We start from the raw sequence: 23,595 nt of genomic DNA on the forward strand, positions 1-23,595 counted from the left end.
AAATTTCATCAATTTTAATGAAAACAAAAAAAAGTATCTTTATGAGCTGAATCCATATGTGAAGCCCTTTGTAAAAAAAAATAGGTGTTGTTATGGATTGTGATTTTAAATTGGATAATCAGATTAATTTGGTAGTTAAATCATGTTTTTTTCCAATTGAGACAACTCACCAAGGTGAAACCTTTCCTGTCCTCTAAGGACTTTCAAAGAGTTGTGCATATTTTCATCTCAAGTTGCCTTGATTACTGTAAATGCCTTTATTTAGGTATTAATCAGGCCTCTCTCTCCAGACTGCAAATGGTCCAGAATGTGGCAGCTCGCATATTGATGGGCACGAAAGCGGGAACATATCTCTCCCATTCTCACGTCTCTTCACTGGCTATTATAGGATTCATTTTAAAATATTGGTGCTTGTTTTTAATTTTCTTAATGGGTCAGCGCCAAGTTACTTATCAAATTTGATTAATCTGTATGCTCTGTCAAGAGCACTAAGGTCTGCTGACCATTTGCTCTTAGCTGTTCCAAGAGTAAAACTGAAGGGGTTCTTACATATGCATACCTCATGAGTCCTCCATTCACTGTGCTGGACATGATCTAGCACTGAAACAGTCTGAACATTTGTTAATTAGCCAACTATTTATCACCATCCACTAGTCATAACCACATACACTGCCACTGTTCACTTTGGGTTGTTTTCCCCTTTGTCAAGTAGACAGTACTCAAGTCAGAATCCTTCCTTACTAGTGGTTGATTGATTCAACATAGAACAACTAAAAGCACAGTTAATATTGAACTAGACTGACACTGATCAGACACTTGAGAGCTAAGAACAGCAGTTACCTTCAAACAAATAAAATTCCCCTAACTATGGTGCTGTGAGCTGAGATGCTCAGTAGCAGTCCAGCATGTTGCAGCATAACAGTGTGCTTCTGTGCTTTCATATCTGTTTTTTTCATTGCCACATGCGGTTTCTTTAGGTTCATGTCCTGTCTCCGCTTATGTCTTTTCATTTTTGTTTTTCTTATCTGTCTTCATTGCCCACACCTGTTGTGAAATTACCCCTTAATTAGTATTTTCACTTAATGCCTTATGTGTCTTCTGGTTGAGTTCCCTCCAGAGGCTGACATGGTGGTCTCCAATGTTGAGTTTCTACCAGAAGCTGACATGGTGGTCTCCAGTGCAGAGCTCCAGCCTGAGACCGACTGAGTGGCCTCTGAATAGCTGCTCACACAGAAAGGGAGACTGAAATGTCTCATTATTAGTCATTTGAGAGAACTAATTAACCAACAGTCACATTCAAGCAACACTACAGAATCAACAATACTTCACAACACAGCTCTTCTAGTGACAAAAATCTGGATCCAACTGAAATTGAAATAGTACACAATCCTAGTCAGAATCCTATCTTACCAGTAGAGAATACAATCAAAGCAACCAAACTCATTCACACCTCATAACACTGCACCCCCCAACTCTGGCTTCTGCTCTCTCTCTCTTCCCCCTGGAACCAACCTTAGCACAGAGGAGAATGTTCCCCCACCCATGATCACTGCAGCTCTGGTGCACAGAGAGCTGAGGAGCCTTCATCACAGCAAAGCAACTGGTCCAGATGGAGTATCACCACGACTACTGAAGGTCTGCTCGTTTTTGCTGGGAGACCCTCTAAAGCGTAACTTTAACCTGAATGGGGAACAGGAGAGGGTCTCAGAGAGAGACGTCAGGCCAGTCACCTTGACATCACAAATAATGAAGATCATGGAGCAGGTGCTGCTACACCACATGAGGCCACAGGTATACCATGCCCTTGAGCCTCTGCAGTTTGCATACCAGGGTAAAGGTGGCATGAATTACAGACTACCTGATAGGCAGACCTCAGTATGTGCAACTGGGATACTGCAGGTCTGATATGGTGGTCAGCCGTATGGGAGTGCCACAAGGGACTGTGCTCTCTCCAGTCCTGTTTACATTCAGACTTCCAATATAACTTGGAGTCCAGCCACATGCAAAACAGGAGGAGGAGTACTTGGAACTGATCCAGACTTTGTTGCAGGGTTTCGGACCCTAAGGAACTGTAAGTAATAACAAAACATTTGATACAGGATTGCGGAGAGCTCCAACACGCGGAAACCGTTCTGGTACCATAGACAGGTGAAAACAAATCTCGGGTATTTTTTTTTTTGTTATTATTTTTAGTCCTGTTGGTTCATTTCACCACAATGAGATGGATTCTGTACTAATGATGCTAAGCATTGTTTGGTAATAAATGTTTTTTGTTATTCCATGCTCAGTATATGTCTGAATGTTATGGTAAATCTCACAGGGCTTTAAAGCCAAGTGTACATTGACTTACAGCTATTGTTATATGGTGCATGGGAGACTGAGCTCGCATTAGCAGCACCGCTACATAACATGTAAAACTGACCTTTCGTTCTGAGTGAGAGACATATTAGCCAGCTATACTGCACTTGTAGACACATAACAATCTAGTAGACTCATCACCAGTTCCTCCCAGGCAAGGTGTGAATTTTCGATAATGGTTTGATATAGGGTATCACATTTGCGACATAAAGGATTGTGTGAGAGGGCTATCTATCTATCTATCTATCTATCTATCTATCTATCTATCTATCTATCTATCTATCTATCTATCTATCTATCTATCTATCTATCTATCTATCCAACCATCCATCCATCCATCCATGCATGCCATCCTGCCTGAATGACTTCTGCCCTTTAGCACTTACACACATAATCATTGTGCTTTGAGTGTTTAGGCCCACACTGGACCATCAGCAGATTGCCTACCATGGAACAGGAACATTGAGGATGTTTCCCCAGCATTACACATCATACTAACTTACTTGGATAAGAAGAACATATATACAAGAATATTGTTTGTTAGTTTTAGTTCAGTTCAACACAGTTATCCCATCCAAGCTTATCACTAAATTTGGCGACCTTGGCATCAACACGTTCCTTTGCAATTGGATACTGGCATTACTCATCAACAGACCTCAGCATTGTAGCGATTTTGGCTCGAGAAGCAAGGTAAATATTTATGAGTAATTATAACGCGTTATAGTGACTCTAAATATTTTAACCTAAGTTAACTAGAGCTGGAGGCCGTGTAGACACAGATTCGCGACCTACAGGTGAAGCAGGCCGAGCTGCGGGAGCGGAAAGCCGCGCTGGAAGCTCCTCGGCTGGTCGCTCACCTGTCTCAGGTAAACTCCCGGCATGTAACTACTACTCCCTCCACCTTTACTCCGTGTGTTTCTCTATCCAGGCCCAACGCACCCAGGACATGGCATGGCCAGGAACTGTTCACTCCGGCGCCGGGGCACCCGTGGATCCTGGGTGCAGCAGTGGAGGACGTGCACCGGGCCCCGATTGAGGACCTCTCCCCCTCCACCACCGCCGGTCTTTGAGATCCCCACTTGGAACCGCTTTGCCCCGCTTTGCGAGACGGACCGCGACACCGTGATCATCGGAGACTCCATCGTCCGCCACGTCCGTGCTACTGTGTCGAAAGGTAAGGCTCGGGCCCACTGCTTACCTGGTGTTCATGTTCATGATGTCGCTGCACAGGTACCTAAGGTCATGAGCAGAAACACCGGAGCTGTGGTTCTTCATGCTGGCTCGAACGACACCAGCCTGAGGCAGTCGGAGATCCTGAAGAGGGACTTCAACACCCTGGTGGAGACGGTTCGCACCACAGCGCCCACAGCAAGGATCATTGTGTCTGGACTGCTTCCAACATACCAGCAAGGAATTGAAAGGTTCAGTAGATTTTTCACTTTAAATGAATGGCTTCAGTCATGGTGTCAGACTCAGAATCTACTCTTTATTGATAACTGGAATGTTCTGGGAGTGTCCTAGGCTGTTCCGTGCTGACGGCCTGCACCCCAGTAGAGTTGGAGCGGATATCCTCTCAGACCACATCTCCAGGGCGCTGAACACCTTCTGACTGGTAAACTACTCCTTAAATTTAAATTTCAATAGTCATCCTTCACCTCAACACATTGACACAAATGGACACATAGCTCACCCTATAGAAACTGTGTCTGTTCCCCGAGCAGTGAGATCAAAAAGTAAATACGTGAGTTCTTTAAATAATCTTACTGTAATTAGACCAGAAAAATGCCATAGAAGCACACAAAAAAAGTTCCTAAAGTATGGGCTTCTGAACATTAGATTGCTTACACCCAAAGCACTTTTTGTAAATGAAATCATCTCAGAAAATAGCATTACCGCACTCTACCTTACTGAAACTTGGATTAAACCAAATGATTACATCAGTCTAAATGAGTCTACACCATCAGGATATATTTATAAGCATGAGCCTCGTCAGACTGGTCGTGGACGTGGTGTTGCCACGATCTTTAGTGATTACCTTGCTGTTACCCAGAGAACACAGTATAGAATTAGTTCTTTTGAAGTGCTTGTCCTTAATGTTACACTACCGCACATGCACACGAAGAAATCCCTGATGTCTCTTGCTCTAGCAACCGTGTACAGACCCCCAGGGCCCCACACCGATTTTCTTAGAGGAGAACAGGTCTCCTTCTTACAGGAGAACAATACCTTTGAAGAGTTTCAGTCAGGTTTCAGGCCCCATCATAGCACAGAAACTGCACTTGTTAAAGTTACAAACGACTTGTTCTTAGCTTCAGACAAAGACTGTATGTCACTATTAGTTCTACTTGACCTTAGTGCTGCATTCGACACTATAGATCACAACATTCTCCTAGATAGCCTCCAGAATTACACAGGTATTCATGGACAGGCTTTAAGTTGGTTTAGATCCTACCTGTCTGATCAATACCATTTTGTTGAATTAAATGGTGAATCCTCCAGTTTATTACCAGTTAATTATGGGGTCCCTCAAGAATCAGTTCTGGGACCTCTGCTTTTTCGATATACATGCTTCCATTAGGGAACATTATTAGAAGACATGGGATTAGTTTCCACTGTTATGCTGATGATACACAGTTATATATCTCATCAAAACCAGATGAAATAGCCAAAGTGTCCAAATTAACTCAATGCTTTAGAGAGATAAAAGACTGGATGAGCTGCAATTTTCTGTTGTTAAACTCTGATAAGACAGAAATACTACTTATAGGTCCAAAAACCAGTACACAGAAACTTTCACAATTTAACTTTCACTTAGAGGGATGTACTGTTACTAGTAGCTCGACAGTGAAAGACCTGGGTGTCATACTAGACAGCAACCTGTCTTTTGAAAATCATATCACCCATACTACCAAAACAGCCTTCTTCCACCTTAGAAATATCACAAAGCTGAGAAACTTCCTGTCTGTATCTGATGCTGAGAAGCTAGTTGATGCCTTCATGACCTCTAGACTGGACTATTGTAATGCATTACTAGGTGGTTGTCCTGCATCTTTAATAAATAGGCTACAGTTAGTCCAAAATGCAGCTGCCAGAGTTCTCACTAGGACAAGAAATTATGACCATATAACCCCAATTTTATCATCTCTACACTGGCTACCTGTTAAGTTTAGAATTGATTACAAACTGCTGCTACTTACGTACAAGGCTCTTAATGGTTTAGCTCCCATGTATCTAACTAGTCTTCTAACACGTTACAATCCTTCACGCTCTCTGAGATCACAAAACTCAGGACTTCTGTTAGTTCCCAGAATATCTAAGTCTACTAAAGGTGGTAGAGCGTTTTCTTATTTAGCTCCCAAACTTTGGAATAGTCTTCCTGATAGTGTTCGGGGCTCAGACACACTTTCCCAGTTCAAAAGCAAATTAAAAACTCACCTCTTTAGTCAGGCGTACACACACATAATACATCCCATAAAATTATGCACCAATACTTTTTCACCTTTTTTATGAACAGCAGATATATTAATCCCTCTACACTGCTTTTCTCTTTCTACCCATCCCGAGGCATCCAGACATTGTACCAGCTCCGATCATCTTCCGTGCGATGAAGATTTTGGACATCCACTGAGATGAGGCTGACTTTATGAGAATCCTGAGACATCTACAGATCTACCAGCTCCAGTTGGACTCTATGATACCAAGAGGAGATCTGAACTCTATGTGATCTTTACACCAATTCAACACTTGTTTGACTGTATATTTGTAATCACACCACCAGTGTCACCCATATGAGTTTGGGTTCCCCTTTGAGTCCGGTTCCTCTCAAGGTTTCTTCCTTACCAATTTAAGGGAGTTTTTCCTTTGCACTGCTGCCTGAGTCACCTCAGACTTGCTCATTGGGGATAAATACATACATACATACATACATACATACATACATACATACATACACACTGTGAACTATATATATCTTATTTTTTTACTATTTTAGTTCTTTGTATTTCTCCTTATGTTTAACTTCTGTTCTATGTTTTTGTTCTGTAAAGCTGCTTTGAGACAAAGCCCATTGTAAAAAGCGCTATACGAATAAACTTGAATTGAATTGAATTGAAATGAAGTTGAAATTAACGGTAATGGAATTAGTGTTACACTTATTTGGTCTGTTCGTCCAGTGAACAGTCCGTGTAACCTTTATTAATTCTATGAAGGCGGTATCTTCCCGGCCGAGAAAGATTCACTTCCCTTTTACTTTATACTGTAATGTAAATTAAATTAACTTAATAGAGCATGTAGTTCAGACCAGATGTTGCAGGTACCTTAAGTTTGTGAGAGATACTCAGAAACAATCACTTGTGGCACAAAAATATGACATTTAATGAATGAGACAAACACGACATAAAACTAACTACACAAACAAACAAAAGAAAATAGGGAAAACGAAGAAGAAAATAAAATAACACAAAAGAAATTCAAATTGGGGAAAGGGAGGAAGAGACTGGAAAGAAGAAATTAGAGAAAGGAAGGAAAGGAATGGCAAGCTTAAACTTCAAATTTAATCACACCCTCAATGGGAAATCGTCACCGGAAACTTAAATTCACCTTAAGACTCAATACAAGGTTCATACTTAAAATACGCATCCAAATTGGTTGGTAAAGGAGACGGTTACTTGCATTGGCTTACTGCACAAGGGTCCGGATGCAACAGAGAAGGAAGATGGAGTCGTCTCCAAGCTGTTTCCCGAAAGTCTGACCACGGATTGGTGGTGTTTGTGACAATTTAAAGGTAGTGAACTCCACCCATCTTTGGGGAGATGGCCAATACTAAGGCCTGAGATTTCGGAGGGAAAACTTCCTTTGTTTCAGGTGTCTGTGAGCTATAAAACTTTTAGATGACTTTGAAGTTTTATCCAAGGTGTATTAATACGGTATGGAGCCTTTTGTGCTCAAATAAAATACACCATTGTTTGAAAAATGAGTAACCGATAATTTTGTGGTCATTTGGATACTAAACATGAAAGGGAAATGACGGTATAAAGGCAGCAGTACATTACATACATAGATCAGTAATCAAAGTGTAACTGATGATACTACAGTGTTGTGTTCTGACACATGACGAAAAATTCACCCTTGTCAGGAAAGTAAGGAGTAAATAATTTTAAGTCAGGCAAGCCTTAACAGAAGAAACACATTACAACAGGGTTATAAGAATAAGAATCTTAGAGTATCTTATCTACTTGTTTTATTAGTAAAAGGAATGTCTCATTGTGTTGTGTGAGTGTGTGTGTGTGTGTGTGTGTGTGTGTGTGTGTGTGTGTGTGTGTGTGTGTGTGTGTGTGTGTGTGTGTGTGTGTTCCGGTTGAGGGCCCCTATGAGTTCAATCAGAGAAGCGGCATGGGGTTATCTGGTTTTTGTGTAGGCTCCAGTCATTCTGGAGCCAGTTGTGTGTGTGTAAAACTGGGTTGCTCATCGGTTGATTGAAGATTAGATGCCGAAGTTTAGGGTGCCTGGGAACTGAAATCTAAATGACCTGTACCGGACGCTACAGCATGTTAAGTCAAATAACATCACCTCCTCAAAAATGATTACAAAAATGTAATGAACATTGGCGTACACCAAGACTGTGTGCTGAGTCCCTTCCCGTATAACTTTTCACCCATTACTGCAGTCACGATTTGGATTTTTAACTATTACTTTTAACTTAAGTTTTTAACTATAACTGAATCTTACTATGCACAGATTTGTGAAATTTTCCTCTACAGTAGAGGGAGTAAGTCTTTAGAATACAGAGACCTTTAGTGGTAAAGAGGGGATAATCATATCATACAACTGATATTATTTTTAAATCTCTACCATAAGAAATGACATTTATCTTTATTAAAAAAAAGTGTTTCTTTGGAAATGATGCATTAAATAAGATTATTACAATATTACTTTTAGAGTCACATCAGCCCTGCTCTGATTAAGACTGAAATGGATCAGGGAGAGCAGAACTGAGCCACACAATGATATAAAGATCAGTGAAGTGAGAGAGAGATTTACATGAAGACGGCTGAGTGATCCTCTTTCTCCCAGAATAGAGCAGCACTTTCACCAGATGTTCAACTTTCTTCATCCAAACTCACTGAAGCACAACACACAGCCCTGAATCTACAGCTAAACACACTCTCTCCTCACACTGATAATGACTATTAACTCCAAGAAAAGAACACACAATGTCCAAAATGAAGCTTTATTTCAGCAGAGCAAAACTACAGGAAGAGCAACAGGACAGTGAAGAGAGTAAAGACAGAAATGTCAGCATTGTGTAGAACTGAAACTCTATTGTAGATGGATGTGGAAGCAGCTCAGTGTTCAGTTCTATCTTGGAGCTGTTAGCCTTAACACTGGCTCTTTCTGAACGTGACCGGATGATCCACGCCCTCGTGGGAGACCGTACAGACAAACTCCTCCCCCTTTTCCCAGAGTGCTTTGCTGAAGGTCAGGGTACTGCTGCGTGTGTAACCGTCCTTCTTCTGTTCTTCTGCACTGGTCAAGACCCCGTCCTTCACCGCCAAGCCGTCCACCGTCCAGCTCACCGACGCCCCCTGTGGAGAGTAGGCAGACAGCAGGCAGAGCAGCGAGGCCGATTCCTCAGACTGGTGCAGAGAGGAGGGAGGGAGCAGAGACACGGAGGGCTTCACCGTGGGACCTTCTGTAGACCACAAACACACAATAAACACACCTTTACACATGCTTACACAACATTTACTCAATACTGCTTCTTCACATCACTGCACTTCAGTAGAACTACTCAGCAGGAGAACATTTCCTAGTTCCTCGTTCTATTGTGGAGACACTCGGACTTTGATGGAAATAACCACATCACACCACATCCACCTTTCTACACACTGTTTATCTTTGTTTCCAGATTCAAAATCAGTCCATCAGTAAGATGACAGAAGGCTAACAGACACAGGATGAAGTTTTCTACCATGTCCTTCACAGCACACAATATGAACTTCAGAAGCTGTGAATGTGAAAGTGCTGTTTACTGATGAACACACTGTCTACTTATTCAGCTAACAGCTAACTCCTGATTTTTAATTTCCTCTCTCTTATTTTTATTTTACTGAAACTGTCTCATCATCAAAACATACTCCACATTCCTTATCTCCAAATTATAAAGACATACAAATGAATAAATGAATAAACAAACAGAAATTCTTTATGATGTCCACATTTTTCTATTTGTCTAAACTTAAATATTTTGATAAACAATAAAAATAAATTAATGGAATGTTGAATAAAGAAGAGAGACTTACTGATGATGAGTTTGGTTCCTCCACCAAAAGTGAACCACAGTGATACATTCTAATGAAGCCGTCGTACAAAAACCTCTGTTACACTCCAGTGACCACACACACACACACACACACACAAACACACACAGTTGTCGTGTTTGCATATGTGTTCTGTGTCACTGCTACACACACTTTAAGAGCTGTAGTGCTGATCAGAGTGTGTTCAGTCCTTTCAGAGCCACTGACACGCAGCACAATGATGATGGTACTGAGTCTCCTGCTGGGGACACTGGGACTCCTCGCTCACCGTGAGACATTCTCTTAACTTTTATTATTCATACACATCATCACATCACTCTCACACTCATTACTACATCTGTTTCCATTATTTTAACTTTGCATCCTTTTCTTTAGAGTCTTTTGGGGAAATCGTCCTGACTCAGTCTCCAGGATCTCAGTCTGTTTCTCCAGGAGAATCTGTTACTCTCACCTGTAGAACCAGTGAGAATGTTAACACTTACCTCGCCTGGTACCTGCAGAAATCTGGAGAAGCTCCTAAACTCCTGATCTATTCTGCATCTTCTCGTCAGTCTGGGATTCCAGATCATTTCAGTGGCAGTGGATCTGGAACACAATATAGTCTAAAAATCTCTGGAGTTCAGGCTGAAGATGCAGGAGATTATTATTGTCAGCAGGGTTACAGCTATCCGTACACACAGTGTTACAGCGTCGTACAAAAACCTCCCTGAGCTGTAGAGGAAGTGCTCTGACTCAGAAACACACACTGATCTGAGAACAGCTGCACAGCTGCTAAAGCTGCACTCCACTGAACATCATCAAACATCTTCATGTTTCAAAAATAATCCTTCTTCACAGTTTCAACACAAACCAGTCTCCTGTTCTACCCCAACCTGATGAAATGTAGACTGATGTTCAGTCATGTGGCCACTAGATGGTGCTGTAATGGAACTGTATACATGCTGATCTGTTACTGTGATGAAGAGAAGATGGACTGAGGATTAAACAATCTTTAAGATGAACTAATTTACATTTTTTCTGTATTCCCAAAATACTTGACCAGTCTGATCTCCTCCTCTTATCTCTCCCATCAACAAGATGTTTCAGACTGCAGACCCTCTGATTACAGGATGGTTTTGTTTTTCACACCATTCTGTAAAAACTCTAGAGATGGTTGTGTGTGAAAATCCCAGGAGATCAGCAGTTTCTGAAAAACCCAAACCAGCCCATCTGATACCAACAACCATTTACTGTTAAAGTCACAGAGATCAGACTTTTACTCCATTCTGGTGTTCGCTGTGAACTTTAACTGAAGCTCTTAACTGGATGAATGTGCAGGTGAACACAGGTGAAGGGTCCTGATAAAGTGGTGTATATCATTTCATCCATACCTGGAAAATGTCCCCCAACCAACCAAGATAAATAAAAGCAGTTAAAGCAGTGAAACTGAGAGAGAGAGAGAGAGAGAGAGAGAGAGAGAGAGAGAGAGATCAGTGAAGTGAGAGAGAGATTTACATGAAGACAGATGAGTGATCCTCTTTATCTCAGAATAGAACAGAACTTTCACCAGATGTTCAACTTTTTTCTGCTTATTAAGAGTCCAGACTGGAAACATCAACGTCTTCAATAATCAGTACAGTGATACACTCATGGTACAAAAACCTGTTACACTACAGTGACCACACACACACACACACACACACACACACACACACACACACACACACACACACACAGACGTTTCCATAGCGAGAGGTTCCACTTTGCATTATCAGCTCATGCTTCAGTGCCCTGTGAGTGTTTATAGCCCTGTGACTTTAACATTTCATGACTGAGAGCTGCTGCTCAGCGACTTCACTAACAGAAACCATGAGTTTGATCAGCGTCTTCATCTGCACACTGCTCCTCTGTGCTCAAGGTAAGATTTCACTCAGTGAAATTTATTCAACATCTAATAATTATCTTACCTACATTTCTTCATCCTTCTCCTTTTTCAGGATCCCAAAGTCAGGCCATTGTGACTCAGAGTCCTGCAGTGAAATCTGTTTCTCCAGGAGACACAATCACCATCAGCTGTAAAACTAATCTTGCTGTTGATAATGACTGTGGTGGTAGTTATGACTGTTTGTACTGGTTTCAGCAGAAACATGGAGAAGCTCCTAAAAACCTGATCTATAGGGCTAGCACTAGAGCATCAGGTATTCCAGATCGATTCAGTGGCAGTGGATCTGGAACTGATTTCACTCTGACCATCAGTGGAGTCCAGACTGAAGATACTGGAGATTATTACTGTCTGACTGATCATTACAACACATTCAAAACTTCTACGTTCACACAGTGTTAGATCGTCGTACAAAAACCTCAGTGAGTGAGACTGCTGCAGCTGCAGGTGCTGAGGAGGACGATGTTATGCAGCACAATGACACGGTTTAACAAACACAATACACTTACTCAGTAGTCAAGTCCAGCTTTCTCACCTCTGAGCTTCATTTACATATTTGACAGAGCTGCCATGAGGCCAAAACCCTGATCAGAGGTCAGTAGCTGGTCATTTACCACTTTAACCAGTGTGGTGTTAGAGTGTGGTGAGGAATAAATCAGAAGATGTTATGTGTCTTACTCTGATACAGATCTGCACCTAGATGTTCAGCTAACACTTTTTTACATTAGACCTGAGTTTGAAAGCTGATACTAAACTTCATAGCACATGACCTGGTAATCCAGCTGTGAATTAAAACACCTTCACAACACTCCATTCCCTGTCGACCCTTTGATGATGTCAGAGCAGTGTATCATATACTGTGACATGAATACCTGCAATTATCCTGTACAACCACTACCATGAGTACCTCTGTTCAAATCCCACAGCAAAACTCAGTCACATGTCATTTCTTCTCTAATGTCCAGGCCTTAGTGCTTTTGAGCTTCTACCTTGCAGTACTTCATGGCAGAGTCATGTGTTGACAGAAGACATTACAGTAATTATAAAACAGTACATACAAGAAGTTTATTCATGAACCTTATCAGATCTTCCACATTTCCAACATCTGCACTTTTGTTCTGAATCAGAATGGTGCTCTGTATCTATGAACTAACGAGCATTGTTTGGTTCTCGTTGCTTTATGCTCCTGTGGCAGAGTGCATGGATGCTGCCTTGGCACCATTGTGTCCCCAGGCATCCGTGTACTGAATTACCTGGATGACTGGCTCATTCTGTCCCAGTCAAACGCTATGGCGGCCAGTCTTTGAGATTCTGTGCTTGCCCATATGAGGTCTCTAGGCCTTAGGTTGAACCCAGAAAAGTGTGTGCTTTCTCCTTCTCAGAGAACCACCTTTGTGGGGGTATTTTGGGGCTCCACTTTGATGCGGGCACATCTGTCTCCCGAACGGGTGGCTTCCATCTTGTCAGCAGTGAAAGCTATTCGGCTAGGCCGGGGCCTCTCTGTTGCCGAGACACAGAGTGTGCTGGGCCTCATGTTGGCAGCAGCCAACATTATCCCTTTGGGTCTGCTTCACATGAGGCCATTCCAGCTTTGGCTCAGGGTTATAAGGGTTACACGCCATGGGCTTCATACCCTTCTTATGTGGAAAAAGATGGTTCCTGGCCTTGAGTCCCACTCTAGAGGTATGTCTGCATCGCAGGACTCTTTCGACGGATGCCTCACTTTCAGGGTGGGGAGTGACATTGGTTGGCTGTCCTGCCCAGGGTCTATGGGAGGGCCCCTATCTCTCATGGCACATAAATTGCCTGAAGATGAGGGCTGTGTTTCTAGCACTGAAACACTTTCTCGCACACCTCAGGGCCTGCCATTTCTTAGTACATACAGACAGCACTGCAGCGGTGTCCTATATCAATCATCAGGTTGTCGCAACAGATTCTGCTCTGGGCAGAGACCAGGTTCCTTTCACTGAGAATGATTTTCATTCCAAGGTATGTAAATTGGGACACAGACTTCCTGTCAAGGCAGGTGCTGAGGCTGGGGAGTGTTGTCTCCACCCCCACTTGGCGGAGTGAATTTGGCAGATTTTCAGCCGGTCGAAAGGATGTTCGCCTCCAAGGAGTCAACCCACTGTGCACTGTGGTTTTACCCTCTCTCATCCGGCCCCTTTGGGCCTGTATGCCTTTGAATTGAAGTGGATGTAGCTCTGTTCCCGCATGTCCTAGCCAGAGTGCGCCAAGAACGGGTCAACCTTCTCCTAGTTGCCCCTCCTTGGCCCTTTCAAGTTTGGTTCACCAACCAAGTCTCCCTCCTGATCTCAGGAAGGATCTTCTCTCTCAGGGGTTGAATGATTCAACATTCCAATCCTAAAGAAACCTGCTCTGGATCCATCAGATATCAGTAACTACAGACTGGTATCACTTCTCTCGTTTCTTTCAAAAATTCTTGAACTATAATTGTCTATATTGTCTATAATCAGCTTTCTGTCTATCTTCATGCTGCTGGATCAGCCAAACTGTCATCCGTCCTTATCCTCCTTGACTTTTCAGCAGGGTTTGATACGGTCAACCACAAGACTCTCTTTTCCACCCTCAGGAGTCTTGGGATTTGCGGATCAGCTTGGGAATGGTTCGCTTCCTACTTGGAAGGGCGCTCATATCAGGTAACATGAAGGGGACTGACATCTGCTCCACGCAGACTCTCCACTGGTGTCACACAGGACTCAGTACTCGGTCCTCTTCTTTTCTCCCTGTATACTCACTCTCTTGGCGAAGTTATTTCTTCACATAGGTTCTCTTACCACTGCTATGCTGATGATACACAACTTATCTTCTCTTTCCCACCCTCTGATGCCACAGCTTCTGACCGGATCTCAACATGTCTGGCAGAAATATCATCATGGATGACTGCTCATCGGTTAAAGCTCAATCGTAGCAAAACTGAACTGCTGATCATCAGGTGATTAATCCCCAGGTCATGACCTTGCTATATCCCTGCACAACGATCTGATCTCCCCTTCAGCCACAGCTCACAACCTTGGGGTAACCATGGACCATCAACTGTCCTTTTCCTCTCATGTTGCTAATGTGACTCGCTCATGTCGCTTTCTTCTCTACAACATTAGAAGGATTCGGCCATTTTTGTCCACACAGGCTGCTCAGGTACTTGTTCAGTCTCTTGTCATCTCAAGACTGGATTATTACAATGCACTGCTGGCAGGTCTACCTAAGTATGAATGCAATTCTTCCTCTGCAAAAGATCCAAAATGCATCTGCCCGGCTTGTTTTCAACCTGCCTAAGGTCTCAATACCATCCCGCTGTTGCGATCCTCCCACTGGCTTCTGGTAGCTGCACGCACCAGATTCAGAACACTGACCCTGGCCTACAAAGCCAAAAATGCACCAGCTCCCTCTTAACTCAAAGCCCTCATCACTCCTCACACTGCACCTCACACCCTCAGATCTACCAGCAGTGCTTGACTGGGTAAGACTTTCACCAGATGTTCAACTTTCTTCATCCAAACTCACTGAAGCACAACACACAGCCCTGAATCTACAGCTAAACACACTCTCTCCTCACACTGATAATGACTATTAACTCCAAGAAAAGAACACACAATGTCCAAAATGAAGCTTTATTTCAGCAGAGCAAAACTACAGGAAGAGCAACAGGACAGTGAAGAGAGTAAAGACAGAAATGTCAGCATTGTGTAGAACTGAAACTCTATTGTAGATGGATGTGGAAGCAGCTCAGTGTTCAGTTCTATCTTGGAGCTGTTAGCCTTAACACTGGCTCTTTCTGAACGTGACCGGATGATCCACGCCCTCGTGGGAGACCGTACAGACAAACTCCTCCCCCTTTTCCCAGAGTGCTTGGCTGAGGGTCAGGGTACTGCTGCGTGTGTAACCGTCCTTCTTCTGTTCTTCTGCACTGGTCAGGACCCCGTCCTCCACGGCCGAGCCGTCCACCGTCCAGCTCACCGACGCCCCCTGTGGAGAGTAGGCAGACAGCAGGCAGAGCAGCGAGGCCGATTCCTCACACTGGTGCAGAGAGGAGGGAGGGAGCAGAGACACGGAGGGCTTCACCGTGGGACCTTCTGTAGACCACAAACACACAATAAACACACCTTTACACACACTTACACAACATTTACTCATTACTGCTTTTTCAGATTCCAGACTGAAACATTAGTGTGTTCAGCAGTGATCCACATTGTTCTCACAATTCAGTAGAAACATCTCGAAACTTCTATGACCTTCAGCAGGATTAAAACTGAGTTTCTAACTCTAAATGAACAGAGACACATGGAAGGCTTCATGTTGAGAACAGTTTCAGTGGACAAACATCAGTCCATTAACAAACAAGTCCACTAAGAAACAAAGAGAACATAGTGTATGGAAGCCACCAGATTTACCTCCACACCACAATTCATCTTCTATCTGATTTAGTGTTCACTCAGTTCTACTCAGTAACTGCATTGAATAGTCCATTGAAACACTCAGTGAGTTTATTCTGTAAATGATCTGAAGTCCAACAGAGACAAAACTGGAAACTCTGCAGCAGCACAAATGTATTCCAGCAGCAGAACATTCACTAGTTACTCTTTACATCATGGACTAACCAGAACTTTGATCAGCTTTATTCTGGTGATGAACCTCAATGAAAATTCATCACTAGACACTGAACTCAAGTAAACACCACAAACATCTGAATTTATTCTCTCACTGGATTTAGAATATTTAAGACACTGAGCTATTTTTAACATTTAAAATTTTTAAATGATTTATTTTAATGAAATAGTATTTAATTTTTTTCAACAATTAAATATTGAAAATAAATTCATAATTTCTTTCATTGTAAATAAATAAAATTCTTACTTTTTATGATGAGTTTGGTTCCTCCACCAAAAGTGTACCACAGTGATACATTATAATGAAGCCGTCGTACAAAAACCTCTGTTACACTCCAGTGACCAGACACACACACACACACACACACACACACACACACACACACACACACACACACACACACACACACACACACACACAGTTGTGGTGTTTGCATATGTGTTCTGTGTCACTGCTACACACACTTTAAGAGCTGTAGTGCTGATCAGAGTGTGTTCAGTCCTTTCAGAGCCACTGACACGCAGCACAATGATGATGGTACTGAGTCTCCTGCTGGGGACACTGGGACTCCTCGCTCACCGTGAGACATTCTCTTTACTTTTATTATTCATACACATCATCACATCACTCTCACACTCATTACTACATCTGTTTCCATTATTTTAACTCTGCATTCTTTTCTTTAGAGTCTTTTGGGGAAATCGTCCTGACTCAGTCTCCAGGATCTCAGTCTGTTTCTCCAGGAGAATCTGTTACTCTCACCTGTAGAACCAGTGCATATGTTGGCAGTGATCTCCAATGGTACCTACAGAAACCTGGAGAAGCTCCTAAACTCCTGATCTATGATGATGTTACACGTTACACTGGGGTTCCAGATCGTTTCAGTGGCAGTGGATCGAACACAGAATTCTACCTAAAAATCTCTGGAGTTCAGGCTGAAGATGCAGGAAATTATTACTGTCAGCAGGATGAGAGCTTGCCGTACACACAGTGTTACAGCGTCGTACAAAAACCTCCCTGAGCTTTAGAGGAAGTGCTTTGACTCAGAAACACACACTGATCTGAGAACAGCTGCATCTTTTCTTTTACCACATTTTACCAGACAATTGTTTCCATATAACAAATTTTATGATCACATTTAATCCTTTTTTTTTTAGCTCTCTCCTAATCTCTGGTAAGCATCAATGGTTAGAGTTATATAGAGAACTCCAATCACATGTCTCTCAAAAAGAAAACCTTGTGGACCACAAAGTTCTGTGAGATCATGACTGATATGTTCCTGGAAGTGGAAGTTTGAGATTGTAATCACATTTAGGCTTGAATTGTTGAGACTCGTTATGGTTTCAATATGAAACTTCCACTCAACATGCAATGGACAGGAACATATCAGTCATGAAATCACACAACTTTGTGGTCCACAAACACATTCACTGGGTAACTGAGACACAAGGAGCTTTGTTAAGACAGACGCCGATGTAGTTTCATAGCCTTGTTTCCAACTTATCCTTCAATTCTTCATGGTTCTGTTCTCCTCACAGTGCTTTCTCCCCAGACTGTTTAGTGGAACTCACTTATCAGCTCAATACTTTGGGTCAATACACAAAATGTATCTCCACAAGTTTGTAAAACTGAGGAAATTTATGAAGTTTTATGCCAGTCTGCCATTTTTTTTCACACTCACTTTTTTCCAAGTGCCAAAAGCTTCCACTGTCTTCTCACTGCCCCTCATATATTTTAAACATACAAAGATTTGTGATTCAAATCATTTAAAAATAATAACCAGGCATATTTTCTCAGTTCCCTACACACACTATATACAAAGATGTACAACATAATACCTTTGGGTTCCAGTAAGAAGCTTGTCACATATTCACCTTCTCTCAGCACACAGCTCCTGTTCCATGTGACATCCAGATGGAAATTTTGGTTTAGATCTTTTCCTATTGTTTTACTTTTAGTTTTGTCTCCTCCCATAGACCTGTCATGTGTCATGACACATATCTCATGTGTTAGTACTACTGTGTTTCTAGTATGCAGAAGGTGGAAATCATCAGATATCATTACACACATCAGCTGATTTCTCATCACAGCACGAACAGCTGATGAAGAGATTTCTGCTTTTTAAGAAGGATTATTTTTGAAACATGAAGATGTTTGATGAAGTTCAGTGGAGTGCAGCTTTAGCAGCTGTGCAGCTGTTCTCAGATCAGTGTGTGTTTCTGAGTCAGAGCACTTCCTCTACAGCTCAGGGAGGTTTTTGTACGACGCTGTAACACTGTGTTTACGGATAGCTGCTACGCTGCTGACAATAATAATCTCCTGCATCTTCAGCCTGAACTCCAGAGATTTTTAGACTATACTGTGTTCCAGATCCACTGCCACTGAAACGATCTGGAATCCCAGACTGACGATTAGATGCATCATAGATCAGGAGTTTAGGAGCTTCTCCAGGTTTCTGCAGGTACCAGGCGAGAGCACCACCAACACTCTGACTCGTACTACAACTGAGAGTAACAGATTCTCCTGGAGAAACAGACTGAGATCCTGGAGACTGAGTCAGGACGATTTCCCCAAAAGACTCTAAAGAAAAGAATGCAGAGTTAAAATAATGGAAACAGATGTAGTAATGAGTGTGAGAGTGATGTGATGATGTGTATGAATAATAAAAGTAAAGAGAATGTCTCACGGTGAGCGAGGAGTCCCAGTGTCCCCAGCAGGAGACTCAGTACCATCATCATTGTGCTGCGTGTCAGTGGCTCTGAAAGGACTGAACACACTCTGATCAGCACTACAGCTCTTAAAGTGTGTGTAGCAGTGACACAGAACACATATGCAAACACCACAACTGTGTGTGTGTGTGTGTGTGTGTGTGTGGTCACTGGAGTGTAACAGAGGTTTTTGTATGACGGCTTCATTAGAATGTATCACTGTGGTTTACTTTTGGTGGAGGAACCAAACTCATCATCAGTAAGTCTCTCTTCTTTATTCAACATTCCATTAATTTATTTTTATTGTTTATCAAAATATTAAATAAAGTTTAGACAAATAGAAAAATGTGGACATCATAAAGAATTTCTGTTTGTTTATTCATTTATTCATTTGTATGTCTTTATAATTTGGAGATAAGTAATGTGGAGTATGTTTTGATGATGAGACAGTTTCAGTAAAATAAAAATAAGAGAGAGGAAATTAAAAATCAGGAGTTAGCTGTTAGCTGAATAAGTAGACAGTGTGTTCATCAGTAAACAGCACTTTCACATTCACAGCTTCTGAAGTTCATATTGTGTGCTGTGAAGGACATGGTAGAAAACAGTGTATTTCCATCAGCAGTGGATTTATTTTTCTTTAGCACTACATGTACAATAACAGAAGGACTCAGGAGGACTGGAACACACTCCCAGAATAAAGGCCATCAAAGTCCGAGTGTCTCCACAATAGAAGGAGGAACTAGGAAATGTTCTCCTGCTGAGTAGTTCTACTGAAGTGCAGTGATGTGAAGAAGCAGTAATGAGTAAATGTTGTGTAAGCGTGTGTAAAGGTGTGTTTATTGTGTGTTTGTGGTCTACAGAAGGTCCCACGGTGAAGCCCTCCGTGTCTCTGCTCCCTCCCTCCTCTCTGCACCAGTGTGAGGAATCGGCCTCGCTGCTCTGCCTGCTGTCTGCCTACTCTCCACAGGGGGCGTCGGTGAGCTGGACGGTGGACGGCTCGGCGGTGAAGGACGGGGTCTTGACCAGTGCAGAAGAACAGAAGAAGGACGGTTACACACGCAGCAGTACCCTGACCCTCAGCCAAGCACTCTGGGAAAAGGGGGAGGAGTTTGTCTGTACGGTCTCCCACGAGGGCGTGGATCATCCGGTCACGTTCAGAAAGAGCCAGTGTTAAGGCGAACAGCTCCAAGATAGAACTGAACACTGAGCTGCTTCCACATCCATCTACAATAGAGTTTCAGTTCTACACAATGCTGACATTTCTGTCTTTACTCTCTTCACTGTCCTGTTGCTCTTCCTGTAGTTTTGCTCTGCTGAAATAAAGCTTCATTTTGGACATTGTGTGTTCTTTTCTTGGAGTTAATAGTCATTATCAGTGTGAGGAGAGAGTGTGTTTAGCTGTAGATTCAGGGCTGTGTGTTGTGCTTCAGTGAGTTTGGATGAAGAAAGTTGAACATCTGATGAAAGTGCTGCTCTATTCTGGGAGAAAGAGGATCACTCAGCCGTCTTCATGTAAATCTCACTTCCTCTACACTGCTCTCTGATTTCCTGCTTAAAACTGACTCTGTGTGTTTATCTGGGTGTGGAACAGGAAGCTGGTTTCATGTCTTTCTTTAGAGCAGGATTTATGGTTGAGGGAACTGACGTTACACACTTATTTTATATTAATAGATTGGAGAAGTTCTGACCTTTATCATCCTTTACTCAAACATGTTAGATAATTATTTAATGTCTAATATGCAGATATAAATTACATTCAGTTATCTTGTGATTAATCCTAATTTTTATTTTCCGTTAAATTCAGCGTTTATCCAGATTAATAACCCTCCCTTTCCCCCATGAATCTGTCCAACTATAAGCCAATATCAAAAATCTTCTTTATCTCCAAGTTTCTAGAAAAGATCACACACAGCAGTTATGTTCAGACCTACACAGGTATAATATTCCTGTAACATATCAGTCAGGATTTAAGCCTCATCAAAGCACAGAGACTTTTAACAATGGGTATAGTAGCTTTACAAGAATGCAAAAATTCTGAACAAAACTGCAAAGTTTATTTTTTCAAAATTATATCTATATTTATACCTAATGAGCAAGTCCATGGCAATGGTGGCAAGGAACAACTCTGAAAAGGTACGAGGAATAATCCTTAAGTGGATCTGCATGACACCAGAGAATGTGATTATAAATAGTAAATGAGCATCATTACTGAGTTCATTAGAGATTTAACAAATTCCTTCCTGATGAAGCCATGAAGTGTTTAATGGACACTAAACAAATGTGTTCTTAACCTGGACTAAAACACTGAGTCCTGAACACTAATCAGACGTCAGCGCTGTGAAAGTATGTCCTCTGATGGGCTTTCTTTGTTATGAGATATACTGTATATACAGTTACAGTGGTGTGAAAAAGTGTTGGCCCCATTCCTGATTTTGTATTTTTTGCATGTTTGTCACACTTTAATGTTTCATTTACATTTACAGCATTTGGCAGACCCCCTTATCCAGAGCGACGTACATAAGTGCTTAAATCTCCAACATTGAATCATTAATGCTGGCTCACTAGGTTACATACTTAAGATACCATGAGTTTAAAACATTTGTCCAAGTTACAATGAAAAAGTGTCAATGTTTTTTTTCCATCCATCCATCCATCCATCCATCCATCCATCCATCCATCCATCCATCCATCTTCTACCTAAGCAGGGATGCCCAGACTTCCCTCTCCCCAGACACTTTCTCCAGCTTTTCTGGGGGAATACCGAGGCATTCCCTGGCCAACCAAGAGACATAGTCCCTCCAGTGTGTCCTAGGTCTTCCCCGGGACCTCCGCCCGGGTTGGGCATGCCCGGAACACCTCCCCAGGGAGGCATCCAGGAGGCATCCAGAACAGATGCCCGAGCCACCTCAGCTGACTCCTCTCGATGTGGAGGAGTAGTGGCTCTACTCTGAGCTCCTCCAGAGTGACCGAGCTCCTCACCCTATCTCTAAGGGAGCGCCCAGCCACCCTGCGGAGGAAACTCATTTCGGCCACCTGTATCCAGGATCTTGTCCTTTCGGTCATGACAGAAAAGCACATGACCATAGTTGAGCGTAGGAACATAGATCGACTGGTAAATAGAGAGCTGAGCCGCAAGGTCTTTCTTCACCACAACAGACCGCATCACTGCCGAAGATACACCGATCCACCTGTCGATCTCCCGCTCCATCCTTCCCTCACTCATGAACAAGACCCCAAGATACTCAAACTCCTCCACTTGAAGCAGGAGCTCTCCACCAACCTGAAGGGGACAAAACCACCCTTTTCCAGCTGAGAACCATGGCCTCAGACTTGGAGGTGCTGATTCTCATCCCTGCCACTTCACACTCAGCTGCAAACTGTCCCAATGCACGCTGAAGGTCCAAACCCCCTGCTCCGGTCATATAGGGACCGGACAGCTCTTAGCAGAGGGCCCCGGACCCCATACTCCCAGGGCAACCCCCACAGGTCACCACGAGGGACACAGTCAAATGCCTTCTCCAGATGCACAAAACACATGTGGACAGGTTGCGCAAACTCCCTTGAACCCCCCAGCAACCTGGCGAGGGTATAGAGATGGTCCAGTGTTCCACGACCGGGACAAGACCCACATTGTTCCTCCTGAATCCGAGGTGCAACTATCGGCCGACTTCTCCTCTCCAGTACCCTGGCATAGACTTTTCTGGGGAGGCTGAGGAGTGTGATCCCCCTGTAGTTGGAACACACTCTCCGGTCCCCTTTCTTAAACAGAGGGACCACCACCCCAGTCTGCCCATCCAGAGGCACTGTCCCCAGCCGCCACACTATGTTGCAGAGGCGTGTCAACCAAGACAGCCCCACAACATCCAGAGACTTGAGGTACTCCGGGCGGATCTCATCCACCCCCAGTGCCTTGCCACCGAGGAGCTTCTCAACTATTTCAGTGACCTCAGCTTGGGGGATCGACAAGTCAACAACTGAGCCCTCGGCCTCTGCTTCCTCAGTGGAAAACATGTCAGTGGGGTTGAGGAGAACCTCGAAGTACTCCTTCCACCATCCAAGGATGTCCCCAGTCGAAGTCAGCAGATTCCCACTTCCGCTGTAAGCAGCGTACGCAGGGCACTGCTTCCCCCTCCTGAGGCGCCGGATGGTTTGCCAGAATTTCTTTGAGGCTGACCGATAATCCTTCTCCATGGCCTCACTGAACTCCTCCCAGACCCGAGTTTTTGCCTCCACAACCACCCGGGCTGAAGCTCGCTTGGCCCTCCGGTACCTATCAGCTGCCTCCGGAGTCCCCCGAGCCAACCAGGCTCGATAGGACTCCTTCTTCAGCTTGACGGCATCCCTTACTTCCAGGGTCTACCACCGGGTTCGGTGATTGCCTCCACGACAGGCACCGGCAACCTTACATCCACAGCTCCAAGCGGCCGAGTCGACAATGGAGGTGGAGAACATGGTCCACTCGGACTCAATGTCTCCAACCTCCTTTGGTATCCGGTTGAAGCTCTGCTGGAGGTGGGAGTTGAAGATCTCTCTGACCGGAGACTCTGCCAAACGTTCCCAGCAGACCCTCACAGTACATTTGGGTCTGCCAAGTCTGTCCAACTTCCTCCCCCGCCATCGGGTCCAACTCACCACCATGTGGTGATCGGTTGACAGCTCC

General features: G+C 43.3%; 2 gene segments (V, D, J or C); one reads left to right on the forward strand and one right to left on the reverse strand.

The window, feature by feature from the left end:
• Positions 1–20,271, forward strand: part of LOC113642165 — a 37,748-nt gene extending 17,477 nt beyond the window's left edge. Inside the window, 2 exon segments of the V gene segment in view lie at positions 19,160–19,194; positions 19,796–20,271. Coding sequence covers positions 19,160–19,194; positions 19,796–20,109 — 349 coding nt within the window.
• LOC113642166 lies at positions 8,574–19,074 on the reverse strand. The segment is given in 4 exon segments: positions 8,574–9,049; positions 9,660–9,694; positions 18,513–18,807; positions 18,914–19,074. Coding segments are annotated over 4 exon segments (696 nt in total).
• Positions 20,272–23,595: the final 3,324 nt, after the last annotated feature.

Source organism: Tachysurus fulvidraco, chromosome 10 (assembly GCF_022655615.1).
Source record: "Tachysurus fulvidraco isolate hzauxx_2018 chromosome 10, HZAU_PFXX_2.0, whole genome shotgun sequence".
Taxonomy (NCBI): Eukaryota; Metazoa; Chordata; class Actinopteri; order Siluriformes; family Bagridae; genus Tachysurus; species Tachysurus fulvidraco.